General features: G+C 44.6%; 1 protein-coding gene across 1 annotated transcript in view; it reads right to left on the bottom strand.

The window, feature by feature from the left end:
- Positions 1-25,182, bottom strand: part of LOC145337798 (dynein axonemal heavy chain 6-like) — a 785,492-nt gene that overhangs the window by 585,535 nt on the left and 174,775 nt on the right. Inside the window, exons 15-18 of the mRNA XM_080182651.1 lie at positions 24,560-24,901; positions 12,544-12,940; positions 4,045-4,232; positions 1,323-1,568 (exon numbers count right to left, since the gene is read on the bottom strand). Coding sequence (XP_080038777.1) covers positions 1,323-1,568; positions 4,045-4,232; positions 12,544-12,940; positions 24,560-24,901 — 1,173 coding nt within the window. The remainder of the gene's footprint in view (positions 1-1,322; positions 1,569-4,044; positions 4,233-12,543; positions 12,941-24,559; positions 24,902-25,182) is intronic.

The following is a 25,182-nucleotide window of genomic DNA, read 5'->3' as shown; positions in this document are numbered from 1 at the left end:
CCCTTTGAATCCATGCTGACTATCCCGGATTAAGCTGCATCTTTCCAAATGGTCACAAATCCAATCTCTCAGGACTCTTTCCATTAATTTACCGACCACCAAAGTAAGACTAAGCGGTATATAATTGCCAAGGTCATTCCTATTTCCTTTCTTGAACAGAGGAACAACATTTGCCACTCTCCAGTCCTCTGGCACTATCCCCATGGATAGTGAGGACCCAAACATCAAAGCCAAAGGCTCTGCAATCTCATCCCTTGCCTCCCAAAGAATCCTTGGAAATATCCCATCTTGAGGGACTTACCAACTCTCAAGTTTTTCAAAATTGCTAATAAATCTTCCCTCAGAACATCTACCTCCTCCATCCTATCAGCCTTTTGAGGCTTGCCTAGTGTTTTAACAGTGAGAGCAATGTACTGGTTGTGACTTTACTGTAAGTTTGCTAAAGAGATGCAATGTACATTAGTATTGTCACTAGACCCAGAACAATATTTCGGGACCCAGATTCAAATCCTGTCATGGCAGATGGTGAAATTCAAATTCAGAAGTGTGGTTTGTGAAAAAAGCCCATCTGGTTCATTAACGTTCTTTAGGGAAGGAAATCTGTTGTACTTAGCTGGTCTGGCCTACATGTGACTCCAGATCCACTGCAATGCGGTTGAATATTAAATGTCCTGCGAAATGAAGGGCTGTTAGGGTTAGGCCACAAGTGTCCAGCCAGTGAAACTCGCATCCTATAAAATCAAATTTAAGAAACCCAATGGGAAGAGGAGCTGCAGGGCTAAAGCAAATCTCTTTTCACTTTCCTTTTTTGCCTGGAAGAACTGGATTTCACCTGAATCCTGAAATCAAACAATCTACAGCTACCTAAACCCTTTGCTGAATATAATGAGTGCACCCTCTCCCCAGTTACCCAGACAGATTAGATGTGCAGTGGCAAAGGCAAGGATTAGAGGTAACTAAAAACAGAACTCCTGGCAAAGGTGCAGCTAAGGCTATGCTATTTTCTACAGCTGCTCCCACTCTTTGCCTGAGAACACATTAACCATTATTACACTAACAGACTGGCAGAGAGCCAGGCTGAAAGGGCTCCAGTTTCCACCCACTGCTCTACTGTTTTAAACTCTATTAATAAGCCCGGCTTCCTGCCTGGTTCAGGCTCAGGCCACACTGACTGGTCAATGGGATGTCCCCTGCGAATGTGTTTTGAATACGGACAATAAATGCTGGCCAATCAGCAGCGCCCATGTCACTCGAATGAACATCAAACTGGTCCCTCGTCTACATATGCTGCCAACAATCTCTTATTCCAATAAAAGCAGCACCTTAATGGGTTCCACATAACGGGATCCCTTGATGGAGGAAATGGTGATTAAACTATCTTCTAGCTGAGCGATGATCTCGTCTGTCGAGCCGATGATTAATACAGTGTAGGTATCCACCTGATGAGCCACCAGTTTGAAGGTGGTTTGATTCCATAGGGTGACCACTTTTCCCAGCATGTTTTTCAGAGTGGCTTCACTGGAAGCCAAAGCAGAGATATGAATAATCGCTTCCTTGCGCTGATACACCTGGAAGAAGATTTGGAAAGAAAAGGAACACTCCTCATTCATTCAGCTGAGCATAAACAGAACTCGATAGTTTTCTATAATTCTAATACTCAAAATAGGATCAATTCATGGAGGTATAAACTGAGCATATTAAATGAGGAGTTGTGGAATGAGTTTAAGTTTGTTCATTCGTGCCACAAATAGGCTGATATTAACACTGCAATGAAGGTACTGTGAAAATCCATTAGTCACCACACTCCAGTGCCTGTTCGGGTACACTGAGGGAGAATTTAACATGGCCAATGCACCCTAAACAGGACGTCTTTCAGACTGTGGGAGGAAACCTGTGCAGACTCCGCACAGACAGTGACCCAAGATGGGAATTGAACACAGGTCCCTGGCACTGAGGCAGCAATGCTAACCACTGTGCTACTGTGCTATGCATGAAATGAACATATTACACAGAGAAAAAAACAAAGTACTGTAAAATCTCAGCAGGTCTGACAGCATCTGTGGAGAGAGAATAGTCAATGTTTCCAGGCTGGATAATCCTTCATCAGAGCTGAAACTCTGATGGGTCATCCAGACTCTCAACATTGACTCTATCCTCTCTCCACAGATGCTGTCAGATCTGCTGAGATTTTCCCGCATTTTCTGTTTGTTTCAGATTCCAGCATCCACAGTATTTGGTCTTTATGTTCTCCAGTGAATTGTAGAATGAGCATCAGGGATTTACTTGGGCTGAACATTTTACATAATTGATTATGTGGACTTTGAGGAGGTAACTCGAGGAGATTATTGAGAACTTGAGAACCATTAGAGGTTCTTTAAGGAGATAACAAGGAAGTTAAATAAAGGAGAGCCAGTGTACATGATTTATTTAGAGTTCCAGAAGGCCTCTGACAAGGTGCCCCATGGGAGACTGTTAAGTAAATTAACTAAACATGGTATTAAAGGTAAGATCCTGGCATGGATAGAAAATTGGCTGACTGGCAGAAGGCAGAGTGGGGATAAAGGGGTCTTTTTCAGGATGGCAGCCGGTGACTTGTGGTGTGCCTCAGGGGTCAGTACTGGGGCCACAACTTTTCACAATTTATATTAACAATGTGGAGGAAGGAACTGTTGCTAAGTTTGCAGATAATACAAAGGTATGTAGAGGGACAGGCAGTACTGAGGAAGCGGGGGGGCTACAGAGGGACTTAGACAGGTTTAGAGAGTGGGCAAAGAAGTGGCAGATGGAAAACAATGTGAAGAAGTGGAGGTTATGCATTTTGGAAGGAGGAATGAAGGTTTAGACTTTTTTCTAAATGGGGAAATGTTTAGTACTCAAGCACAAAGGGACTTGGAAGTCCTTGTTCAAGATTCTCTTAAGGTTAACGGGCAAGTTCAATCAGTGGTTAGGAAATGCAATATTAGCATTCATGTTGAAAGGGCTAGAATACAAGTGCAGGGGTGTACTTCTGACGCTGTATAAGGCTCTGGTCAGACCTCATTTGGAATATTGTGAGCAGTTTAGGGCCCCATATTTAAGGAAGGATGTGCTGGCCTTGGAAAGGTATCGGAGCAGCTCACAAAAATGATCCCTGGAATAAAGAGCTTGTCGTATGAGAATGGTTGCGGACTCTGGGTCTGTACTCATTGGGGTTTAGAAGGTGGGGAGAGGGGATTTTATTGAAACTTACAGGATACTGTGAGGCCTGGATAGAGTGGACATGGAGAAAATGTTTCCACTACTGGGAAAAACTAGAACCAAGAGGGCACAACCTCAGGCTAAAGGGACGATCCTTTAAAACAGATGAGGAGGAATTTCTTTAGCCAGAGGACAGTGAATCTGTGGAACTCTTTGCCACAGAAGGCTGTGGAGGACAGGTCATTGAGTGTCCTTAAGCCAGAGATAGGTAGTTTCTTGATTAATAAGGGGATCAGAGGTTATGGGGATAAGAAAAATATCAGCCATGATTGAATGGCTGAGCAGACTCAGTGGGCCAAATGGCCTCATTCTGCTCCTATGTCTTCAGTTCTTATGAACTGAACCATGTGCACAACCTGTAGTGTGTTGTCCCTCTGTCTCAACAGCACAACTCTTCCCTGGAGAAAATAGAACGTGGATTTAAGCCTCACTCAGGAGAAAATGTTCAGCAATTGTGTGTGAGATATGTATCAATGTTCTACAGTTAGAAGTTGTTATTGCTGTATCTGAATGAATGTCTGGGGTAAGTGTATGTTGCATTCCGTGCTCATAGTCATAAGTAACAAAGATGAACCATCGAAGGGCAAAGATAGAACCTCATAAAAATAGAGAGAAAAGGGATAAGACCAAAGCAGCTCCACTAGGATCCCCTCCATGGTTTAAAAGGAGTGCACGGCTATTGAAAAGGAAATAAAGAGCGAGGATCTTACTGATCTTACCGTGCTGATCTTACAAATTATGCTTGGAAGACAGTAAACATTTACAAGGGATGCTGATATTTGTCAAACTCTTCTGGGCAGGTCTTACCCTCAGCTTGGTGAGACTTTCAAGTGTGAGGTGTTTATCCTTGATTGATTGTCCAATGGTGTACTCAATGTTATCCCAGTGCTGAGATTCCAACCAGGGGTTCCTCAGGGCCACAATGACCGGAAGTGTCTCTTTGAAATCAAGGACAGCCTGTTTCTGAAGAGGAACTATATCATTCACAGGCAATCCTAAAGGAGCAAAGAAATTTTTCTCAATCATTAGAAATAAATCTGAACAAAAAGATGCAACAAGCCCCTTCAGGCAGAAGCAAGCTACTACGGACAGGGCAATAATATATCAGCAAGGGGTTTTCATCACTACACACTAGCTTTCCAGGCACTCACATTAGTTTCATAGAATCCCTACAGTGCAGAAGGAGACCATTTGGCCCATCAAGTCTGCATCGAACACAATCCCCCATGCACCCTGGGCATATTCTCTTCCACCTTCTTCATCAGGAAAAAGAAAACTCATATCAACTGACTCAAGAACTTCTTCCCTGCTGCCATCTGACTCTTGACTGGACCTACCTTGTATTAAGCTGATATTTCTCTACACCCAATCTACGACTGTAGCACCATATTCTGCACCCTCTCCTTTCATTCTCCCCTATGTATTCTATGAACAGTATGTTTTGTCTGTTCTGCACACAAGAAACAATACTTTTCACTGTATCCCAATACATGCAACAATAATAAATCAAATCAACATTCAGTGGTGATTATGGCTGATCTGTATCTACCCACATTTGCCCATATCCCTTAACACATCTAGTTCAAAATTTATCAATCCCCCCTCCCCCCCAACGTCACTAGCAAATCTCCACACAAGGATGTCAGTTCCATTCTGGTTCAGATGCAATCCGTACAGGTTCCACCTTCCCCAGAAATGCAGCCACGATTCAGGAAACAACAGCCGACACTATCTTTCCAGTGACACATTGATCTGCTCTCTCCTCCTATTCCTGTACTTATCAGCATGTGGAACCAGCAGTAACCCAGAGGTCCTGCTTTTCAATCTCATGCCCAACTCCCTAATTCTTGCTGCAGGACCCTCTACCAATGTGACCCTTGCCCCCTGACTGTTCACCTCCGCCCCCCCCCAGAACAACCTGCAGCTGTTCAATGATGTCCTTGACCCTGGCACCATGGAGGCCGCATGCCACCCTGGAGCTACAGAAAGGCCCGCCTGCTCCCCTCACTATTGAGTCTTCTACCACTATTGCTTTTCCACTCTTACTCCTCCCCACTTATACAACTAAGCCACCCGCAGTACCATGAACCTGCCTCTGGCTACTTTCCCCAGAGGAACCATCACTCATAGTATTTTCCAAATTCCAAGTCCCACCCCCAACCCTGACCATTACTGGGCAGGCAGTGGCGTAGAGGTAATGTCACTGGATTTGTAAACCAGAGAACCAGGGCAAGATCCGGGGAACCTTGTTCAAATCTCACCACGGCAGATGGTGAAATTTGAATTCAATAAAAATCTGGAATTAAAAATCTAACGATGATAATGAAAACATTATTGATTATCATAAAAACCCATCTGGTTCACAAATATCAGTTAGGGAAGGAAATTTGCCGTTCTGACCTGGTCTGAGCTACAGCGATTTGGTTGACTCTCAAATACCTTTGGAAATGGAAGGTACATAAGAACATAAGAAATAGGAGCAGGAGTAGGCCATCTAGCCCCTTCGAGCCTGCCCCGCCATTCAATAAGATCACGGCTGATCTGTTGTGGCTCAGTTCCACATTCCCGCCCTCTCCCCATAGCCCTTAATCCCCTTGCCTATCAAAAACCTATCAACCCGCGTCTTAAAAATATTGAGCAAGGCAGCCTCCACCACTTCAACAGGCAGAGAATTCCAGAGATTCACCACCCTTTGAGTGAAGAAGTTCCTCCTCAACTCCGTTCTAAACCACCCCCCCTTTATCTTGAGGCTGTGCCCTCTACTCCTACTGTCCTTTCTGAGCGGGAAGAGCCTCTCCACCTCTATCCTATCCATCCCATTCATCATCTTATACGTCTCAATGAGATCTCCCCTCATTCTTCTAAACTCTAACAAGTACAAGCCTAGTTTATTCAGCCTCTCCTCATAGTTCAACCCCCTCAACTCCGGAATCAGCCTAGTAAACCTCCTCTGCACTCCCTCCAAGGCCAAAATATCCTTGCGTAAGTGCAGCGACCAAAACTGCACACAGTACTCCAGCTGCGGCCTCACCTGTGCCCTATACAGCTGCAGCAAGACCTCCCTACTTTTATATTCAATCCCGCTCGCTATGAAGGCAAGCATCCCATTCGCCTTCCTGACCACCTGCTGCACCTGCAGGCTGGGTTTTTGCGACTCATGCACAAGGACCCCGAGGTCTCTCTGCACTGTCGCATGCTGCAGTTTTTCGCCACGTAAGTAATAATCCTTCCTACCATTGTTCCTACCAAAGTGGACAACCTCACATTTGCCAACATTGAATTCCATTTGCCAGTTCCTGACCCATTCACCCAGCCTATCTAGATCCTTCTGCAGACTCTCCACACCCTCCGCACAATTTGCCGTTCCACCAATCTTGGTGTCATCAGGGTACATAGGGATAAGCAATAAATGCTGGCCTAGACAGCAACACATGTTCTGGAAATGAATTTTTAAAAAATGCTCTCCTATACGCTTCATTGAAGCAGGTTGGATCCCCTGGTGTGATGGGAATGGCAGAGTAGAGTTCTAGGATACGGTTCAATACAATTCTGCTGCTCATGGTGTCCACAGCACCTCATGGAGTAAGTTGATTGATCTTTTGGAATCTATCCCATCGAGCACAGCAGCACTGCTCAACATGATGGTGGGTGCACTCAATGTGAAATCCAGTCTTCTTCTCCAGAAGAATTGTGTAGCGCTCACTCCTACCAGTACTACCACAGATCGATGCATATGCACAGGCAGATTGATGTGGGTGAGGTCAAATAGGTTTTTTCCCTTTTGCTCCCACTCACAGACCCAGCCTAGCAGCTATGTCAAAGAACAAAGAAAATTACAGCATAGGAACAAGCCCTTCATACTCCAAGGCTGCACCGACCATGCTGCTTGACTGAACTAAAACACCCTACTCTTCTAAGAACCATATCCCTCTATTTCCATCCCATTCATGTATTTGTCAAGATGCTCCTTAAAAGTCACTATTGTACCGGCTTTCACTAACTCCCCCGGCACGAGTTCCAGGTGCCCACCACCCACGGTGTTTAAAAAAAAACTTGCCTCGTATATCTCCTTTAAACCTTGCCCCTAGGACCTAAAACTTATCCCCTGTAACTGTCTCTTCCACCCTGGGAAAAAGCTTCTGACTATCCACTCTGTCCATGCCCCTTGTAATCTTGTAGATTTTGTTAGGTCACCCCTCAACCTCCGTCATTCCAGTGAGAACAAACCAAGTTTCTCCAACCTCTCCTCACAATTAATGCCCTCCATACCAGGCAACATTCTGGAAAACCTTTTCTTTACCCTCTCCAAAGCCTCCACATTCTTCTGGTAGTGTGGCAACCAGAATTGAACACTATATTCCAAGTGCGGTCCAACTAAGGTTCTATAAAGCTGCAACATGACTTGCCAATTTTTAAAATCAATGCCCTGATCGGTGAAGGCAAGCATGCTGTATGCCTTCTTGACTACTTTCTCCACCTGCCACTTTCAGCGACCTGTGTACCTGTACACCCCGGTCCCTCTGCCGATCCATACGCTTAAGGGTTTGCCATTTACTGTAAATTTCCCATCTTCCAAAATGCTCACGCTTGTCTGGATTAAACTCCATCTACCATCTCTCCGCCCAAATCTCCAACCGATTTATATCCTGCTGTATCCTCTGACGGTCTTCATCGCTATCCGCAAATCTACCAACCTTTGTCGTCCATAAACTTATTAATCAGTTTTGGGAGAATTAATCAATTTGGGAGGATTCCCAAATTGATATAATTGAAATTACATTTTCCTCCAAATCATTTATTAATTATGTCCACTTATTTCCATTTGGGAGTGAATCCTCTCTAGAAAAATCCTCTCCAATAATTTCACTACCACTGATGTAATGGTAACAGCCAAGGGTAACCTGGGTGGGGAAGATCCTCTCTCTGCAGCCTGTCAGTGGCAGAGTGGCTCATGGGCACACCATTTATCTCTTTGCTCGCCCTTGGAGCACAAGGCGCCAGAGCCATGTTTGTCAGAACCCACACCAAAGCCTTCCCAGTGGTGGAGTGATTGAATGTTTATGGAAGAGGTGCCAATCAAACGGGCTGCTTTGTCCTGGATGGTGTCGAGCGTCTTGAGTGTTGTTAGAGCTGCACTCATTCAGGCAAGTGGAGAGTATTCCATCACACTCCAGACATGTGTCTTGTGTATGGTGGACAGAATTTGGGAAGACGGGAGGTGTTCTCATCTACATTAGTTTTGCTAGGACTTTTTGATGCCACACTCCGTCAAATGCGGCCTTAATGTCAAGGAATGTCTCTCTCATCTCACCTCTGGAATTCAGCTCTTTTGTCCATGTTTGAACCAAGGCTGTAATGAGGTCAAGAGCTGAGTGACTCTGGAGAAACCCAAACTGGGCGTCACTGAGCAGGTTACTGCTGAGCAGGTGCTGCTTGATAGTGCTGTCGATGACCCCTTCCATCACTTTACTGATGATTGAGAATAGACGAATAGAACATTAATTAGCTGAGTTGGATTTCTCCTGTTCCTTGCATACAGCACACACACACACATGGGCAATTTTTCACATTGCTGGGTACATGCCCTCATTGTAGCTGTACTGGAAGAGCTTGGCTAGGGACACGGCAAGTTCTGGAGCACAAGTCTTACTGTTGGAATATTGTCAGGGCCCAGTGCCTTCAGCTGTGTTTTGATATCATGTGAAGTGAATCAAGTTGGCTGGAAACTGGAGTCTGAGATGCTGGGGACCACTGGGGGAGGCCAAGATGGATCATCCACTTGGCACTTCCAGCTGAAGGTTTCTGTGAATGCTTCAGCCTTATTTTTTGCACTAATGTGCTGTGCTCCTCCATCATTGAGGATGGGATATTTGTGGAATCATTTAACTGTCCAATGCCAATTAGCCTGGATATGGCAGGACTGTAGAGCTTAGATTTGATCTTTCAGTTGTGGAATTGCACAGCTCTGTCTATTATTTGCTGCTTATGATGTTCAGCATGCAAGTATTCCTGTGTTGTAGCTTCACCAGGTTGACATCTCATTTTTAGGTATTCTTGGTGCTGCTCCTCCTGCACTCTCCATTGAACCAGGATTTATCCCCTGGTTTTGTGGTAATGGTAGAGTGGGAGCTATGCCAGGCCATGAGGTTACAGATTGAGTACAATTTTGCTTCTGCTGATGGCCAATGGCACTTCATGGGTGCCCAGATTTGAGTTGCTAGGTCTGTTCGATGTCTACTTCTCTTAGCATGGCGGTAATGCCACCCAACATGGTGAAGGTTATTCTCAATGTGAAGACAGGTCTTTGTCTCCATAAGTATAGTGGTTAGCATTGCTGCCTCACAGCGCCAGGAACCTTTCTGGCCTCGGGTGACTGTCTGAATGGAGTTTGCATATTTTCCCTGTGTCTGCGTGGGTTTCCTTCAGATGCTCCAGTTTCCTCTCATACTCGAAACATATGCGGGTTATGGTCCATGCTCAACTGCCCCTTAGTGTCAGGGGGACTAGTAGGGTAAATATGTGGGGCTACTGGGGGGGATAGGGCCTGGGTGGCATTGCTGTCAGTGCAGGCTCGATGGGCTGAATGGCCTCCTTCTACACTGTGGGGATACTAAGTGTGTGCAGTGCTCACTCCTACCAATACTATCATGGACAGATGCATCTAGAGCAGGCAAGTTGCTGAGAATGAGGTCAAGTATGTTTTTCCCTCTTGGTGGTAGAAAGCTGAATCTTGCAGGGTCTGACAACACCAGGTTTAAGTCCAACCGATTTATTTGATAGTAAACTCACGAACAAATAAATTGGTTGGACTTAAACCTGGTGTTGTCAGACTTTTTACTGTGTTTACCCCAGTCCAACGCCAGCATATCCACATCTTGCAGGGTCGACAGGGCTGGGTTTTGTCATTGTCATTTCTAGTCTCTAGGCCAATGCCAGGTAGTCCATCCAGCTTCGTTCCTTTTTGTTTCCTTTGTAGCAGTTGAATACAACTGAGTGGCTTGCTGTGGCTCTGGAGTCAAATGTAGGCCAGGCCAGGATGAGGACAGCAGATTACCCTCCTAAAGGGCATTCGTGAACCAGATTGGTTTCTCGGATAATGATTTCATGGCAAGAAGCCTCACAACACCAGGTTAAAGTCCAACAGGTTTATTTGGTCGCAAAAACCACTAGGTTTTGGAGCACTTGCTGCCCCTTCGTCAGGTGAGTGGGAGTTCTGTTCACAAACAGGTATATAAAGACACAAATTCAATTTACAAAATAATGGTTGGACTGTGAGTCTTTACAGGTAATCAAGTCTTAAAGGTACAGACAATGTGAGTGGAGAGAGCATTATGCACAGGTTAAAGGGATGTGTATTGTCTCCAGACAGGACAGTTAGTGAGATTTTGCAAGTCCAGGCAAGTCATGGGGGTTACAGATAGTGTGGCATAAACCCAAAATCCTGGTTGAGGCCATCCTCACGCATGCGGAACTTGGTTCTCAATCTCTGCTCAGCGACTCTGCGCTGTTGTGTGTCGTGAAGGTCGCCTTGGACAATCACCAGGCACGAGTGATAACTGCTCGACAATCACCAGGCAAGAGTGTTCTTTTCCTGTTGGCGAACATTTCAGTGATTGTGGGCGTTCGGCCTCTGATCTTCGGGTAAGCATTCTCCAAGGCGGCCTTCACTTTACATTGTTTTGTAAATTGAGTTTGTGTCTTTACGTGCCTTGTTTGTGAATAGAACTCCCAATCACCTGACAAAGGGATAGCAAGGCTTTTATAAGAACATAAGAACATAAGAAATAGGAGCAGGAATAGGCCATCCAGCCCTTCGAGCCTGCCCCGCCATTCAATAAGATCATGGCTGATCTGTCGTGGCTCAGTTCCACATTCCTGCCCTCTCCCCATAACCCTTAATCCCCTCTCTTATCAAAAACCCATCAACGCACGTCTTAAAAATATTTAGCGAGGCAGCCTCCACCACTTCAACGGGCAGAGAATTCCAGAGATTCACCACCCTTTGAGTGAAGAAGTTCCTCCTCAACTCCGTTCTAAACCGCCCCCCCTTTATCTTGAGGCTGTGCCCCCTAGTCCTACTGTCCTTTCTCAGCGGGAAGAGCCTCTCCACCTCTATCCTATCCATCCCATTCATCATCTTATACGTCTCAATGAGACCTCCTCTCATTCTTCTAAACTCTAACGAGTACAAGCCTAGTTTATTCAGCCTCTCCTCATAGCTCAACCCCCTCAACTCTGGCATCAGCCTAGTAAACCTCCTCTGCACTCCCTCCAAGGCCAAAATATCCTTGCGTAAGTACGGCACCCAAAACTGCACACAGTACTCCAGCTGCGGCCTCACCAATGCCCTATACAGCCGCAGCAAGACCTCCCTACTTTTATATTCAATCCCCCTCGCTATGAAGGCCAGCATCCCATTCGCCTTCCTGACCACCTGCTGCACCTGCAAGTTGGGTTTTTTGCGACTCATGCACAAGGACCCCGAGGTCCCTCTGCACCGTCGCCTGCTGCTGTTTTTCTCCACGTAAGTAATAATCCTTCCTACCATTATTCCTACCAAAGTGGACCACCTCGCACTTGCCAAATTAAATTCCATTTGCCAGTTCCTGGTCCATTCGCCCAGCCTATCTAGATCCTTCTGTAGACCCTCCGCACAATTTGCCGTTCCACCAATCTTGGTGTCATCAGCAAATTTCGACACTATACACTCGGTTCCCTCCTCCAGATCATCTATATAAATGGTAAATAGCTGAGGCCCCAGCACCGACCCCTGGGGCACTCCACTAGTCACCATCCGCCAATCCGAATAGCAGCCATTGACCCCCACTCTCTGCCTCCTATTTGACAACCAATCCTCTATCTTTTGCTACCAAATAAACCTGTTGGACTTTAACCTGGTGTTGTGAGACTTCTTATTGTGTTTACCCCAGTCCAACGCATGCATCTCCCTATAATGATTTCATGGTCATCTTCGTCTTTTAATTCCAGATTTCTTTCTATCTGCCATGGCAGGATTCAACCCTGGCTTCTCAGTGCATTATCCTGGGTATCTGGATCATTAATCCAATGACAATACCACTACATCACCATCCAGATAGTAATGTCCACATCCCATGAACAAATGAAAAAAGATGAAGAATGGCCAGATGGGTGAGATAGGGGTTTCCATGGAGCCTTATACCACAACAGAGCAGTAATATGCATCAGAGAGGACCTTACTCCTTGTTACTGATTTTCTTTAATCCACTGTGGAAGCAAAAGGAGGATTAATTGTGTGAACAAGCAGCACTACTATGGGCCACCAACCTTTTTCCAACATGTAGATAGTCTGTGTGAATCTGTTGACATCCTTTTGGATTGCATCCACATTCAGTTCATTGAATAATGTGTTGGTCCAAGCTGAGTACAGCTTCGCCCATTCACCCTGTGATTCCCAAAGCAGTTTCCTCAACATCAATTCATATTCTATCCCAGACAGCAGCACATTCATTGCCTGAGTGCTCTTCCCTCCGCACTTCTGTATCGGCTGGATATTGATGATACTGGAGCTTTCTGTCGTGCCTGAGTCGCAGAAGCGCTCTTGATAGTTGCTATAACTTCGTGCCTTGTTGGCTATTGTTGATACTTCATTCATCAGAGCATTAATGATTCCCAGAGCTTTGCTGGGGGCTGTCTCTGACTTGAGGAGTGTAGGATTTCTCACCTAAAAAAAACACAACATATTTTACTGTTCATCTTCAAATCTCATCTCCTGGAACAGCATGCAGCTAAATAATACCATCATAAAATGTCCAAATATGGACTAAAGAGCCAAATTCCAGAGATCAGGTGAGCATGACTTCTCTTGATAACCAGACAGTTTCGTATCGAGGATCATTTTCAGGTTAGCAAAGTGTAACTAGTGCCACAGTGATCACTGCTGGGGCCACAAATATTTACTATCTCTATTAATGGAGGGACTGAACGCCCTGTTAAATTTGTTGATGATAGTATTATGGACAGGAAATAGAGAAACTGTTCTTTATTCTCTATCCACCTGTCCGTAAGTAGAGGTGTTTCTGAATTATTTTTCAAAAGTAAGTTATGATGTGTTCTCAGAAACCCCCAGGTTATGTGGTCCAATTTTCTTGGTACTATGCAACATACTCGAAGGTTAGTTCATTTCACATTCAAACTTTGGGGGGGGGGGGGGGGGGGGGGGTGGTGGTGTTATTACATCTATAGCAAATGGGGATGGAAAAGAGGAAGATTTACAACTCTGGGTAACAATATTAAAAGAAGCACAGAAATGATAACGCTTCAGGTGATTTCCAAAGTCCAAGAAGTCAAAATCAAGAGTGCTTCTTTTGTGGCAGGGTTCAGTCTCGATGAGTTTCAGGTTGGGGACAACAATATGAAGCAAACGACAATGTACTGCTTTGGGGTTTCTGCGGGCCAGGCAATGATCAAAGACTTTTAAAATCAAGGTGTTGGGCAGCTGGAAGGTCTACTGGAGTTCTCTTAGATTGGTAGTAAGCCAGCAGTCTGAGCTGTGAGGCTAGAAATGTAATATTAAACTGATCCAAAAGGTGAGAAGCATTGGTGGCGGGGAGGTGGGGGGGGGGGTCGTCGCGTGAGGTGGTCCATTAATGATTTAATTGCAGCTTCAGAAGCAGTTTTTTCATTTCTGGCCAAAATCTCTTTTTTCCATTGGGAGCAAAATCATGGCTGCTAACATTTTTAGGTATAATGAGTTTAGGTCTCTCTGCCTTTGTTATCATCCCTGCAGTAGAAAATCAGTTGTCTAGTTTCATGGTTGTACTGCAGCCTTGCAAGGGAATGTGAGATTCTACATGGCACAAGAAAGGAACTCTTCTGTTTATAGAGTCAGAGTTTTACAGCAAAGAGGCCCTTTAGCCCATCATGTCTCTACTGACCATCAAGCACCTACCTAATCTAATCCCATTTTCAAGCACATGGCATACAATGGCATTTCAAGTATTCATTTAAATCCTTAAAATGTAGTGAGTGTTGCTGAATCCACCAACTTTTCAGGCAGAGAGTTCCAAATTCCCGTCACCCTCTGGGTCTAATCTGTTGGAATCTTCCAGAACATATGATCAATCTTATGACCAATAGCATCCATCTTGTGGTTCAGCAAAAGTCCATTTTAAAATCACAAAATATAAAATGAAAGTTTGGATTTCCTTTCTCGTCTTCTTGACACAACAATGTAAAGATGGGTAGGAAAGCAAGTTGTGAGGAGGACATAGATGGGTGAAGTGAGTGGGCAAAACAATTGACAGGAAAATGTGAGATTGTCCACTTTGGAGAAACAGAATATCTTTCTGAGAAAGACTGTAAAATGCCATGGCGCAGAGGATCTGGGTGTTCTTGTACATGAATCACATAATTAGGGTCTGATACAGTCAGTAATTAGATAGACAAATGGAATGCTGCTTTTGTTTGCAAAAGAGATGGAGTGTGGACATGGAGAAGTAAAGCTGTAACTCCACAAGGCATTAAGCAGACCATACTTAAACTGAGCACAATTTTAGTCTCCTTATTTCAGGAAGAATATATGTGCATTGAGGGCTGGATAGTTGCATTGGAGGCAGTTCAGTGAAGGTTCATAACGTTGATTCCTGAGATGAAGGCTGAAGAAAAATTGAGCATCTTGGGCCAATGCACAATGGAGTTTAGGAGAATGAGGGGAAATCTTACTGAAACATAGGCTGCAATTCGCCCAATCTGATATGCAACTTTTCTGGTTGATCGAGGTGGCAGATACATGAAACCGACCTTGTTCCAGGATTTGCACATGCGTTCTCCCAGAGTCAGCGAACAATCTCAGGCCAGACCACTTGGAAAGCAGCAGGAAGGCAGGTAAGGCATTTGAATCTTTTTAAATATGTTTTAAATGTAATATCGGGAACTTACCGGTCCCAATTGAATCTCCCGTCCTGCCAGGAGTACTTCATTCTGGTGAGATTCAGAATAGCTCCTTGTTTGGGGTACTAGCGGGAATCCCTGCTGGAATGAAAGGTTGGGGGGGCAATAAGGATCCTCCAGGAGGTCAGTCCTCCCGGACATCCTGGCAGTGCCAGCCTGTGCCCCAGCACTGCCCAATGGCCAAAATGCCCATCCCCTGGGGGCACCCTGGCACTGCCCACCAGACATTGGGCAATGCCAAGAGGGTGGGGCCTATTGTGGGTGGGAACTAGGGGCAATCGGTGGGGGAATCCCACTGCCAATCTGCATTGGGGTTTGGTCTGATTTGGAGGGAGGGCAGTGATTTTGGCAGGAGAGAGGAGGGGAGAGCAGGGTGGTCTGACCCGGGCGAGGGGCAGGAGGAAAGGGGGAGTCAGTGGGAAGGAGGTCTGCCAGCATGAGGAGGGTGGGGGAGATCACCACCACTGGGTGGGGTTAGGGGTACATTGGGGCACTCCAGGATAGGAGGACAGGGCCAGGGCTGGTCTGGGAATTGTTGTGGGGGCCGTCACTGGGCCATGGGGGTTGCTGGAGGGGCAGCACTGCCAGGGTCCCGGTCTGGACAGTGGTCGAGTTGGCCAGCAAATGGGAAGACTGACAAAGCAGAACCAGAACGGTCAAACTCTGGCACTAATAGGCCCTGCCGCCCTGGAGTTTTAATGAGATTCACGATTGGGACTTCTGCAGTGCACAAGAGTGCGGAGATTCGGCTGAGAAGCTGAACTGACAAAATAGTCAGGATCTAGAACAGTTTCCCTGCTAATTCAGCACTTTTGGAAGAATCACAGCAATGAGGAGGAATTTCTTCTTTATCAATCATTAAACTTTCAAATGGAGGTTGGGTCATTGAATATGTTCAGGGCTGAGTTAAAGAGATTTTTGATTGATAAGAGTGATGCACAGTATGTTTGGAGCTTGCATTATGGATCTGCCTATATTTGGGCAGGAGCCTGACAGAACTTATGAAAATGGCACAAGTGTGTTAAAGTAGGTCAGGTCCAGAGCGCTCTGTTTCCAGATATGTTGTCCCATTTAGGGCTCACGGATTCAGCCCTCCTCTCTGCTGGGTGTTAAGGTTGCTGTGATTTCCAAGTGTACACTTGATTCAGACTTTAGAATCCCCATTCTCCTCTTAAGCAGCTCATAATCTGAGTTCTTTTCAGGTTTAGCTCTTGACTTGCAGATTGGGGTCACTGTTCACCTTTCCCAAATGATCCCAACCCACACCCTTCCATCCAGACTAGATAGGGAGAAATTATTCCTATAGATGGAAGGATCGGCAAAAATCAGGAGTGATATAAGAGAAATCCTGTTCACGTGGAGTGGTTTGGATTTGTTACACACTGCCTGAGCGTGTGGCGTTATGAAGTTAGTGTTTGTAAAGTTATTAAAAAATTCGAAAATGCTAAGAGTTGTAAAATTGCATGGTTCAGTTAGAAAAGGTAGTTTTTTTTCTATATTGAAGACATTGTATTGTGCATGCAGTACACAGACTGAAATATTGTACTGATGGGCCAAACAGCAGGATTGCTTTGGTAACATACTTCAGGCATTTGAATCAGGACATGTTTTTTGAATTTTAACCAATCAATTTAAAATAGGCATTTCAATAACAGCAGCCTATCAGATTTGAATTTGATGTTTTGATAACTGTAAACCAATCCTATTGTGGGGATTTTGGAATGTCATCAGGGGTATAAAAGACGGGAGTATTGGCACAAACAGTAGAAGAACACTTGCCATCTGCTGAGTAACAGCTTCATTTAGTTCTCAGAGAGAGAGACTTGCTGAATCTCTCATAGCTGCATTTATATCTTTAAAAAACAAAGCCTCATCTCAATTGTAAAGGTACCAACAGAAGATTCCGGAAGATAAAACCTGGTTGTATTTTGAGTAACTAATAAGTCTTTTTGTTTTGTTAGTAAGTGGGAATTGTATTTAAACAGCATTTCATTAAAATAGTGTTTTATTGGGTTTGTTAATAGTTTAGTTAACCTATTCACTGTTAGAGAATTAAAATGTTGCTTTCTCAAAGAGAGACTCAGGTAGTTATTTTGATTTACTCACTAAAAGTTGCTGAAGTATTATCTCTTCTCACGCAGACTTTAACAAATTATGAAGGGAGGTATTTCCCTTTGGTTGAATGTTAGTTCTCAGAGATCAACCTCCGCTTTGTAACATAGGTGCAGGCAGGATTGACTGAAGCATTTTAAAGATGGTGTCCAGATCTCTCTGCAACCCAGATTTGTCACCATGTTTAGGCCCTGCCCCTCCTATGTCAGTGTTAATCACATCCCCTTGATTTGTTTTGTCAGGGAACAGGCCCTCAATCTCCAAGAGCCAAACCTGGAAGTAAGAAAGAACTCAGATTGTGACTTGCCTTAACAGAGAAAAATGGGGATTCTAAACTCTGAATCAAGTGTACACCTGGAAATCACAGTGACCTTAGTATCCAGCAGAGAGAAGGGCAGCATCCATGAGCCCTAAATGGGGCAACATATTGGGGAAACAGAGCATTCTGGAATCAATAGAAACAGCTTGTTAATGCAAGGTTCAGCCAATTTTGAAGTGGCAGGAACAAAAGAACAAAAATCAAAGAACAGTACAGCACAGGAACAGGCCCTTCAGCCCTCCAAGCCTGCACTGATCATGATGTCTGCCTAAACTAAAACCGTATACACTCACAAAGTCCATATCCTTCCATTCCCATCCTATTCATGTATTCATCTAGTTGTCCTTTAAATGTCGCTATCGTAGCTGCTCCCACCACGTCCCCAGGCAGTGTGTTCCAGACATTCACCAATCTCTATGTAAAATAAAACTTGTCTCACACAAAGGGTCTTTAAGAGAGTACATGGAACTTAGCAAGATAGAGGGTTATAGGTAAGCCTAGTAATCTCTAAGGTAGGGACATGTTCGGCACAGTTTTGTGGGCCAAAGGGCCTGTATTGTGCTATAGTTTTTCTATGTTTCTATATTTCTATCTCCTCTAAACTTTTCCCCATGCACCTTGAACCAATGTCCCCTAGTACTTGACTTTTCTACCCTAGGAAAAAGAGTATCTGACTATCCACTTTGTCCTTACCACTCACAATTTTATAGACCTCGATCAGGTTGCCCTTTGACCTCCGTAGTTCCAGTGAGAGCAAACCGAGTTTATTCAATCCCTCCCTATAGCTAATACCCTCCAGACCAGGCAACATCCTGGTAAATCTCCTCTGTACCCTCTCCAAAGCCTCCACATCCTTCTGGTAGTGTGGCGACCAGAATTGTGCACAATATTCTAAATGAGGCCTAACTAAGGTTGTGTACAGTTGCAGCATGACCTGCCAATTTTTATACTCAATGTCCCAACTGATGCAGGCAAGCATGCTGTATGCCTTCGTGACTATCTTATCCACCTGTGTTGCCATTTTCAGTGATCGGAGGACATGTACGCCTAGATCTCTCTGCCTGTCAATACTCCTAAGGGTTCTACCATTTACTTTCCAAAATGCATTATCTCACACTTGTCCAGATTAAACTCCATCTGCCATTTCTTCACCCAAGTCTCCATTTGGTTATATCTTGCTGTATCCTCTGACAATCCTCTTCACTATCCACAGCTCCACCAATTTTTGTGTCATCTAATAGGCCAGGTACATTTTCCTCAATCATTTATATATACTACAAATAATAAAGGTTCCAGAATTGATCCCTGTGGAACACCGCTATTCACAGCCTCCCATTCAGAAAAGCACCCCGCTACTGCCAATCACTGAAAGTGGCAACGCAGGTAGATAAGGTAGTCAAGAAGGCATTCCCTTCTGTCTTCTGTGGCCAAGCCAGTTCTGTATCCAACTTGTTAGCTCTCCTCTGATACCATATGACTTCACTTTTCATATCAGTCTACCATGAGGTACCTTGTCAAAGGCTTTACTGAAGTCCATGCAGACAACTTCCACTGCCTTTCCCTCATCTATCATCTTCGTCACTTCCTTGAAAAACTCAACCAAGTTAGTCACCTCCCCTTCACTAAAACATGCAATAAGTCCATTTGTTTCCAGATGTGAGTAAATCCTGTCCCTAAGAATCTTTACCAGTAATTTCCCTATCATTAACGTGAGGCTCACCAGCCTGTAATTTCCTGGATTATCCCTCCTTAAACAATGGAACAACATTGGCTATCCTCCAGACCTCTGGCACTTCACCTGTAGCCAATGAGGATGTAAAGATTTCTGTAAGGCCTCAACAATTTCCTTCCTTGCCTCCCTCAGTATTCTGGGGTAGATCCCATCAGGCGCTGGGGACTTATCTACTTTAATCCTTCTTAAGATGCCCAATACCTCTTCCTTTTTGATTTTGACATGACCCAGAATATCTACACACCCTCCTTATCCATTAAGTCCCTCTCTGGTGACTACTGAGGCAAAGTATTAATTTAATATTTCACCCATTTCCTCTGGTTCCACGCATAGATTCCCTCCGCAATCCTTGAGTGGGCCAACCCTTTCCCTTGCTACCCTCTTGCTCTTTACATATGTTTAAAATGCCTTAGAATTTTTCTTAATTCTATTTGCCAAGGACTTTTCATGATCCCTTTTAGCCCTCCCATCTCCTTCCTTAAGTTCCTTCCTACACTCTTTATATTTTTCAAAGGCTTCATCTGTCCTAAACCTTTTAGATCTTATGAATGCTTCCTTTCTCTTTTTGACAAGGTTCATAATATCCCTCTTTAGGAAGGCTAGATGGAGATGATTTCCAACTGAGATCAAACACAAGCCAGTCGTAGAAGCTAAAGAGAGAAAAGAGAGAGTTTTGTCCCCAGAAACAAAATTTTTTGGTAAGATTGAGCCCTTGGTGTCATGTTGGATGGGAAAACCAATGTGATGCATGCCTGCACGTTTTGCATCGTTCTGAGACGGGCCAAGCCGAAACACCCCCGCTTAACTGAGATTGGGTGCCATTTTTAAAGAGTGCTCTGATCTCAAGGTGAAGTTGAAGACTCCCCTCCCTTCTCACATGGACATTGGGGGCCTACCCTTCCCCCTCATTGAACATAGAACATAGAACATAGAACATTACAGCGCAGAACAGGCCCTTCGGCCCACGATGTTGCGCCGACCAGTTAAAAAAACAATGACCCTCTAACCTAAACCAATCCCTTTCCATCCATAAACCTATCCACGGATCTCTTAAACGCCCCCAAACTAGGCGCATTTACAACCGCAGCAAGCAGGGCATTCCAATCCCTCATCACCCTCTGGGTAAAGAACCTACCCCTGACATCCGTCCTATAACTACCCCCCCTTAATTTAAAGCCATGCCCCCTCGTGCTAGCTTTCTCCATCAGAGGAAAAAGGCTATCACTGTCCACCCTATCTAAACCTCTAATCATCTTATATGTTTCAATAAGATCCCCTCTTAGCCGCCTTCTTTCCAGCGAAAACAACCCCAAATCCCTCAGTCTCTCCTCATAGGACCTCCCCTCCATACCAGGCAACATCCTGGTAAACCTCCTCTGCACCCTCTCCAAAGCCTCCACATCCTTCCTGTAATGTGGGGACCAGAACTGCACACAGTACTCCAAGTGCGGCCGCACCAGAGTTGTGTACAGTTGCAACATGACGCTGCGACTCCTAAATTCAATCCCCCTACCAATAAACGCCAAGACACCGTATGCCTTCTTAACAGCCCTATCTACTTGATTCCCAACTTTCAGGGATCTATGTACACATACACCTAGATCCCTCTGTTCATCCACACTATTCAAAGTCCTCCCGTTAGCCCTATACTCAACACATCTGTTATTCCTACCAAAGTGAATTACCTCACACTTCTCCGCATTAAACTCCATCCGCCACCTCTCGGCCCAGCTCTGCAACCTGTCTAAGTCTCCCTGCAAACTACGACACCCTTCCTCACAATCTACCACACCTCCGACTTTGGTGTCATCAGCAAATTTACTAATCCACCCAACTATACCCTCATCCAGATCATTAATAAAAATGACAAACAGCAGTGGCCCCAAAACAGATCCCTGAGGCACACCACTCGTAACCGAACTCCATGACGAATATTTACCATCAACCACCACCCTCTGTCTCCTATCTGCTAGCCAATTCCTGATCCAATTTCCTAGATTACCCTCAATCCCATACATCTGCATTTTCTGCAGAAGCCTACCATGGTGAACCATATCAAACGCCTTACTAAAATCCATATATACCACGTCAACTGCCTTTTACCCCCATCCACCTCTTTGGTCACTTTTTCAAAAAACTCAATAAGGTTAGTAAGGCACAACCTACCCGCTACAAAACCATGCTGACTATCTCCAATCAATTCATTACTCTCCAAATAACTATAAATCCTATCCCTAATAATTTTTTCTAAAACCTTGCCCACAACAGAAGTGAGACTCACCGGTCTATAATTCCCGGGGAAGTCTCTGTTCCCCTTCTTAAACAATGGGACAACATTCGCTAACCTCCAATCTTCCGTTACTATACCAGAGGCCAACGATGACCTGAAGATCAGAGCCAGAGGCTCTGCAATCACTTCTCTTGCCTCCCAGAGAATCCTAGGCTAAATCCCATCCGGACCAGGGGACTTATCTATTTTCAAACCCTCTAGAATATCCAGCACATCCCCCTTATCAACTGCAATACTATCTATTTCACACCCCTGCAACCCAGTGTCCTCCCCAGCTATATTCATGTCCCCCTGCGTGAACACCGAAGAGAAATATTGGTACAATGCCTCTCCAATCTCTTCCGGTTCCACACATAACTTCCCTCTGCTGTCTGTAACTGGCCCTAATCTTGCCCTAACCAACCTTCTGTTCTTGACATACCTATAGAACGCCTTAGGATTCTCCTTAATCCTATCAGCCAAAGTCTTCTCATGTCCTCTTTTAGCCCTTCTTGAGGACATGTTCCCCCATTTCCCCTCCCTAGCATAGATCGCTGGCCTAATCTCTCACCCAACCCGAACACAGATCATCCGCAACAGGCCTATTCCAATGGATCCTTCTTCATAAGCCTCCCTTTATGACCTACCCCCTCATGCACCAGACCCTCAGGATCCACCCACTGGCACTACCCTCTGGTAGCCAGCTAGGTATTGCCAGCTGGACACTGCTAGGATTCCAGGAGCTATGCCTGGCTGGAACTGCCAAGGTACTGAAGGAAATGACGTGATCATTGCCATGGTGCCAGAGGCAGGGGAGGCAGTGGCCCAGTGATATTATTGCTAGACTATGAATCCAGAAACTCAACTAATGTTCTGGGGACTTGCATTCGAATCCCGCCGTGGCAGATGGTGAAATTTGAATTCAATAAAAATTATCTGGAATTAAGAATCTACTGATGACCATGAAACCATTGTCAATTGTTGGAAAAACCCATCTGGTTCACTAATGTCCTTTAGGGCAGGAAATCTGCCATCTTTACCAGGTCATGTGACTCCAGAGTCACAGAAACGTGGTTAACTCTCAACTGCCCGCTGAAATGGCCTAGCAAGCCACTCAGTTTAACAATCACAACAAAGTCTCAACAAAAAAATGAAACCAAATGGACCACCTGGCAACGACCTGGGCACCGGAAAAGACAATGGCAAAACAAACAGCCCTGTCCCTCCTGCAAAGTCTCTCTCACTAATGTCAGGGGGCTAGTGACAAAACTGGGAGAGCTGTCTCACAGACTAATCAAGGAACAGTCTGATAGTCATTCTCACGGAATCATACCTTAAAGATAACAGCCCAGACACCACTATTACCATCCCTGAATAGGTCCTATCCCACCGGCAGCACAGACACAAGCAGAGGTGGTGGACAGTGCTATACAGTCAGCAGGGAGTTGCCCTGGGAGTCCTTAACATTGATTCCAGACCCCATGAAGTCTCATGGCTTCAGGGTAAACGTGGGCAAGGAAACCTCCTTCTGGTCACCACATACTGTCCTCCTTTGGCTGATGAATCTGCACTCCTCCATGTTGAACAACACATAGAGGAAGTACTGAGGGTGGCAAGGGCACAAAATGTACTGTAGGTGGGGGATTTCAATGTCCACCACCAAGAGTGTTTGGCTGGTTGGGTCCTAAAGGAAATAACTGCTAAAGTGGGTCTGCAGCAGGTGGTGAAGAAACTAACAAGACCTGGTATTGTTGCTGGATTGGTGATCCAGAGATCTGGGGTTATGCTCTGGGGATCTGGGTTTGAATCCCACCATGGCAGATGGTGGCATCTGAATTCTGTGATGTTGAATTCTGAATTCTGTATGCCTTTAAAGCTGGATTCATTTAAAGCATGTTCACTGCAACTCTCTCAACCTCAGCTCTCATTGTTGCCAGGCTATCTGTAGAAATGTTATTGCTACTTCAATGGGTTAAATGGAGTGATTTATTTTTACTCTGGGATTTTTTATGACGCTGCATTGTTAGGAGAAAGATGGTTGGCAGGTCATGGGTTTTTGGACAGTTTTCTTTTTCCTTTCTAGTGAATTTAAGATTTCATTTGTTTGGCTAGCCGTAGTTTTTATTTTAAAAGGGACATCAAGCTGAAAAAAAATGTTTCTCTTTCTCTCTGGTTTTATTCTGCTAGTTAGCTGAACGCAAGGCTTCTTGCCTTCCTGGGGTAGAAAATCTGCTGTTGGCGGCTTGACGAGAATTTCTCCCTGGTGTTCTGGGAAGTTGTTCTGGGTGTATCCAGAGGGCTGCTAAAAGTTACAAGGCTGAGAAGTCAAGGTTTCAATTCTCCAACCAAAGGACTCAGTTCCAGTATCACGTGAGCATTAGTCTTTGCTCTGTTAAACCTGTGGAAAGACCTGTGTCGATGGAAAGTTTTGTTTGGTTGGGACATTTTTGACTTATTTGTTTAGGGTTATACATTATCATGGTGGTTTTGTTTTTGTTTGTAATTGATAAAAGTTATTGCTAATTTTCTTTCTACACATGTTAACTGTATTTTTAAATAAACTTTGTTTGATAAAAGCTCCTAGTGAGTCATCTGAATCAAACCTGAAGTGAAACATGTGCTCACCCTAGCCAAATTCAAAGTGCAAAACTTATGATCCAGGCAGACTTCAAAAAACACTTTGGAGTTTCTGACCTGGAATTACAAGTCAAATGATGGCCATGAAATCGTCAATTGTTGTAAAAACCTATCTGCTGGTTCGCCAATGACTTTTCAAAATTAAATCTACCGTCCTTACCAAGTGACTTCAGTCTCCAGTGTGGTTGACTCTTAAATGCACCCAAGCCACTCAGCCCATGGCCAATTAAGGATGGGCAATAAGTGCTGGCCCAGCCAGTAATACCCATATCCAATAAATGAATCAAAAAACCTAAACCCACAAAGTTTCCTGTTGAATTACCTTATATTTAACTTGCAGTAGCTCATAGTAGAGGTTATTGATGTCTTCTTCCAGATTAGCCTTGAACTTGGTGACATTCTTGTCTTTCATGGCCTCACAATAGAGGACACTAGCTTTCAGGTTCTGAAAGCTAGGTATCAGGATATGGTAGAGAGCCAGATCTTCAGGTGGGACAAAGACTGAATACTCTTTGGCAATGGCATACAACTGAGTCACAGCTGTAAAATCTCTCTCCAACATGGGCATCTCTGCACTGATTCGAGACAAGAATATTAGATGCTCGCCAAACATGTCAATAGTTTCTGGTTCCTTTTCAAGCATCTGCAGAGCATCTGTAATCATCTTTAAAAAAAAGACATGTATTTGAAAAATGACATTAGAGTCACCTTTGAGCTCATAACCAACAAAGCAGCATCATACTCCATTTTCTCATTGCTGGAATATCTCAGGACGTTTTGTTTTTGTGACTTCAATGTGAATTTATTGTGTCAGCTTGGAAATATATTCTAGGGCCAACATCAGGAACTGTTAATGTAAAGTTCCCTCTAATTACTAGTGAACTGAATGGTTTTTGTGATGGACACCTCCCAAATGGTGAACGAGATTAAGGCAGACTCAAACAC

Source organism: Carcharhinus amblyrhynchos, unplaced genomic scaffold, assembly GCF_965287045.1.
Source record: "Carcharhinus amblyrhynchos unplaced genomic scaffold, sCarAmb.v2.hapA scaffold_76, whole genome shotgun sequence".
NCBI lineage: Eukaryota > Metazoa > Chordata > Chondrichthyes > Carcharhiniformes > Carcharhinidae > Carcharhinus > Carcharhinus amblyrhynchos.
Note: the sequence above shows the minus strand (reverse complement) of the source record. Positions and strands in the feature narration are given on the sequence as shown.